The sequence below is a fragment of the Puntigrus tetrazona genome, chromosome 18 (genome assembly GCF_018831695.1).
Source record: "Puntigrus tetrazona isolate hp1 chromosome 18, ASM1883169v1, whole genome shotgun sequence".
In the NCBI taxonomy this organism is placed as follows: Eukaryota; Metazoa; Chordata; class Actinopteri; order Cypriniformes; family Cyprinidae; genus Puntigrus; species Puntigrus tetrazona.
The window spans coordinates 16,864,462-16,869,461 of NC_056716.1; the positions used below are offsets into that span (position 1 = coordinate 16,864,462).

Below are 5,000 nucleotides of genomic sequence, written 5' to 3' on the forward strand. Positions count from 1 at the left end.
ATCAAGGTTTCATCTCAGTCCGAGTTCAACCTCTTTTTGGGCTCGTTTTATCAGTTATACTTCACCTCCAGATATTACACATCACTTATAAATGATAAAACCATAGTACTTAAGATCGGTAAAGTGTGCCTGGATAAAACAATTACGATCAGAATAATCAACGTGCATAATTATATCGAACTTGAGAAATGCAAGAAAAGGAATGAAATCTACAGAAATGAAAGACGTACAGTATCACGAACGTCACGCCTAAACGGATGCACTTAAAGCGAAATCGTAGCACACTTTAATAAACATAAACCTTGTTCAAAACTTACGATTCTGGGGTACGGCACTCGGCCGAAAGAGTAGATCTCCCACAGGAGAACGCCGTAGCTCCACACGTCAGATTTAGTGGAGAACCTCTGAAAGCAGCGGAGAGCAACCTATTAACGAATCACTCGCAGGCTTTGAAAGCTGAATATGAGGGTGGCGCTCGTACCTTCTCCCGCAGCGCCTCGGGCGAAGTCCACTTGACGGGCAGCTTGGCCGTGTCCTGAGTGGACGACGCCTCCTTGGTCAGACCGAAGTCGCTGACCTTGGCGATGTTGTCGTCGGATACGAGCACGTTGCGCGCCGCCAGATCTCTGTGGACGGAGTTATTAGCCTCCAGATACTCCATGGCCTCGCAGACGTCGCTGAGACACAAACACACTCGGGATTAGAGACCGGCATCTTCAGCGCTCTCATCCGGTCCAAGCTTTAACATCTTTTTACATTAAATAGCTTTTTTTTTTGCAGGTTCTCTCACAGTTCTGATGAAACGTATCAGACAACTGAAGAGGATCTCGTGTCATTTAGGAAGGGAACGATTCAATGAATCACTCACAACCGGCGTTTTTGAACGAATCTCTTGAATGATCGATTCGGTCGCTTTCTAGAGAGTTAAAACAAAGTGCTAGTGACGGCTGGAAAATACATTCTTGATTTTGCAACAAGCATCCAATTCCTGACCTTAAAGGTACAGTTCACCCTTAAATAAAAACTCACCCTCATGTCCTTCTGAACCTGCAAGACCTTTCTTCAGAAAACACAAACTAAGATATGATTGATGGATCAAGTGATGTTATTACTGGCGATCGTGACTGTTTTACGCGTCGTGTTGCATCTCGCCTCGTAAACATAACTCCAGAGAAACGACACGCAGCTAGCGCTACTCTCATCTGCTCCAAACTCACGCTTCAATAGTAGCAGGTTCTTTTAATCTTTAACTCAATTAAAGGTTTGAGTCAGAATCAGCTCTCAGTAAATGCTCTAATATTTGTGTTCTGGAACTAAACACTGATTTCTAGTCGTGTTCTCTTATAGAAACACAAAGAAAGTCGTTTCAGTTTCACGACGAAACACAGCGTCTCCAGAACATGGCGCCCGCAGCAACACTACACACAGAATAATAGCTCCGCCTACTTTCTTTGAGTAAACCTGTGGGCGGAGTTATGCAAATAAACCACTCTGTGACGTAGAGAAGTGGGGCGTGTTTAAACGAGTCGTTTTAGGGGCGTCTGGACCAGACATAACTTTTATTAAGAATATCTCTTTCTGTAACAGAGAGAAAGGAACACTTGAAACTGCATCACATGACGCCTTTAAAATAATCCACGAGACCGCAGCGGTTCAGCCATGATGTCCTGAAGAGTGCTCTATGTGCACAGAGAAAATCAGTTCCTGCGTGAGCTCCTTTTACTTTCAGCTGGTGAAAAGGCACAGTTAAATATGTATGTCTTTGAATTATTTATTAATACAAGAGATTTGTTCAAAAACAGATTCTCAAATTCGGATACTGGACTGGAAGTGATTTTTTCGATTCCCAACCCTACTCAAGACCCTGATGGACACACACACACACACACACACACACACACACACACACACACACACACACAGCTGACTGACCAATGCTTTACTTACAGAGAGAACTTAAGCAGACACTCGCCACCCAACACGGTCCGGCCCCGAGAGCGCAGGTAATCCACCAGACTGCCCTGCTCTCACACACACACACACACACACACACACACACAAAAATCAACAAAGTGTCTCAGACTGCATCACTGATTAAATTCCTGATAGTTTTTAGTACAGGTATTAACTTCCTAAATGCTTTAAAACCTTCAGAATACATATTTTTACAATATTTCTTGCGTGGGTCACTTTGACCCGAGAGAAACGCCACTGACCTTCGCCATGTATTCAGTCACGATGAACAAACTGCCTTGTTCCTCCACAATCACCCCTAATAACTGCACCAGGTTAGTGTGTCTCAGCTGACTGCAACACACACACACACACACACACACAGATTTAAAGCACTGACAGCCAATCAGTAATAGAAAAAACAACAACTATGAGTCAGAAAAGCACATTTGCCGTTTGAGAACATGAAGTAAAAACAGCTCTGTTTTATTTAGAGTCAAACTGAGCAAAAATATGACTCTGCTGCAGCTGCTGATATCTCCACGATGAAACTCTGCTGCTTTTAACATAAATCAATGAGATACTGACAGAACGGTCATACTGTGACCACTCTAGACCTCCAGGAATACGTCTGAAAGGATCAAACGCATCATGCTCCTCAGAAGATGTGAGATGTTTCGGAGGTTTGTGAAGATCATTGAAAGATCCTGATGAGGAAGAGTTCATCTGGAGACATGCATTAATTCTGACGCTTGCTTGATCAAAATCAGTCCTGAAGCTGGATGTTTCTGTATATTGGTGTACTCACGTCATGACCGAAGCTTCGGCGAGGAAGGCCTGAGCCGTGGCGTCGTGTTTGATGCACTTCACCGCCACCTTCGTCCCTCGGTAATCTCCCGCCATCACGTCTGAACACACACACACACACACACACACACGATTACACACCGACTCTTCATCCTCAAACACAGCATCATGGATCTTCACACACCTCCGAACTCTCCTTTGCCGATGGCCTGAATGAGTTTGAGATCTTTCCTGTTCAGAGCCCATCCACCTGTGAAGACAAACATCCTGAACATCTGCTTACGGACAGAGCTGAGCGGCTGCAGACTAATACTACTGCAATAATTAAAATAGAAATAATGCTACAATAACAATAATAGAAATAAGAGATCGTAATAAGTAATGCTATTAACCGATTAATGAAAATAAATTAAATAAAATTGAACTAAAAATAAAAATGTTAATGTATTTTTAATAATAAATGTAACCCAAATAGGTAATCTTTCATGGCAACAAAAAATACAAAATATAAATGTGCAAATGAGAAAACAAAAAAAACTAATAGCATAAACGATAATAAAAAGTAACAAAAAAAAAAAAAAAACAAAAAACCTTCAATAAATTATATATAAATATATACACACAAATATATATATATATATAAATAATATATATAATTTATTGACATTTTTTTGTTATATATATATATATATATATATACACACACATATATTTTTTATTATACACACATATATATATATATATATATATATATAAAACAAATAATAAATTATTACATAAATTAAATACTACAAATTCAAAGAATAGTATATAGTACAAAAAAATACAATACTAAAAAGGAAATAAAATAAAACTAACAAAAAAGAGAATAAATGGGTAATATCTACAAAACAAAAACAAAGAAAGAAAAAAAATTAAAGAATTAAATTAAAACCCAAAAGTATGGAATTTTAAGTAACCAAGTACTAGTAAAACCTGCTTGAAGATGTGATACTCACTCCTGGAGAACGCGTCCTGCGCCGCCACCGTCCCCTCCATCAGCTTGGGTTTAATGAGCCGTGTGCAAAGACCGTCAGCATCTTTGGTGTAATGCTGCAAACACACACACACACACACACACACACACACACACACACACATTAATATGCATTATTAATAATCATGCTGCACACAGAAGCGGTTATGAACTCTGCTCAGGGTCAGAGCGGCTGTCCGAGCACTTCCTGTAAAAGAGGAAACGCACAGAGACTGCGAGACCGGCCTCAGGGAGCAGAGCATGCTGGGATAGAGGTCACACTCGTCTCACGACTCAGTGTTTCCGGTACAGAAGATGACGTAGATGTAGACTGAGTTGATGTAGAATTAGCTTTTAATGCCGCTAACAATAAACATCCAGCGTGAGAACCAACGGCAGAAACTCAGAAAATCAGCAAGAAAACTAACTGAACTAAGTTGAGTTTTGAAAGTTTTTGAAAACATTTTAATTATTGTCCAAAATAAGTTACAAAAATTCTCAGATGTGTTTTTAATGATTCTGTAATTATGCACTTTTTTTCCTAAGAAATGACAAAAAACTGAAATGCAAAATGAAACTATTTCTAATTGGACATCACTACTGCCTTTTTAAATATCCTACAGGACAGAATAATTATCTTCATAAACTTTTCTTTAGATGATCGTTTGAGTTTCACTGAAACTCAGGAGCCACTAGAGGGCGCGCACACACACACACACACACACACACACACACACACACACACACACACACACACACTCACACACACACACACACACACACACACACACACACACACACACACACACACACTCACACACACTCACACACACACTCACACACACACACACACACACACACACACACACACACACACACACACACTCACACACACACACACACACACACACACACACACACACACACACACTCACACACACACACACACACACACACACACACACACACACACACACACACACACACACACACACACACACACACACACACACACACACACACACACACACACACACACACACACACACACACACACACACACACACACACACACACACACACACACACACACACACACACACACTCACACACACACTCACACACACACACACACACTCTCACACACACACTCTCACACACACACTCTCACACACACACACACACACACACACACACACACACACAGGTCTGCTCATGTTTACAG

The 5,000-nt window shown here is 40.8% G+C and overlaps 1 protein-coding gene across 3 annotated transcripts in view; it reads right to left on the reverse strand.

The window, feature by feature from the left end:
• The window catches only part of LOC122323019 (tyrosine-protein kinase CSK), a 20,158-nt gene that overhangs the window by 3,544 nt on the left and 11,614 nt on the right, over positions 1 to 5,000 (reverse strand). For 2 of the 3 annotated variants that reach the window (XM_043216632.1, XM_043216633.1), the window contains exons 6-12: positions 3,759 to 3,852; positions 2,945 to 3,010; positions 2,762 to 2,861; positions 2,217 to 2,307; positions 1,948 to 2,021; positions 482 to 677; positions 318 to 404 (exon numbers count right to left, since the gene is read on the reverse strand). In XM_043216632.1, coding sequence (XP_043072567.1) covers positions 318 to 404; positions 482 to 677; positions 1,948 to 2,021; positions 2,217 to 2,307; positions 2,762 to 2,861; positions 2,945 to 3,010; positions 3,759 to 3,852 — 708 coding nt within the window. The remainder of the gene's footprint in view (positions 1 to 317; positions 405 to 481; positions 678 to 1,947; positions 2,022 to 2,216; positions 2,308 to 2,761; positions 2,862 to 2,944; positions 3,011 to 3,758; positions 3,853 to 5,000) is intronic. The other variant, XM_043216634.1, reaches the window with a different exon arrangement.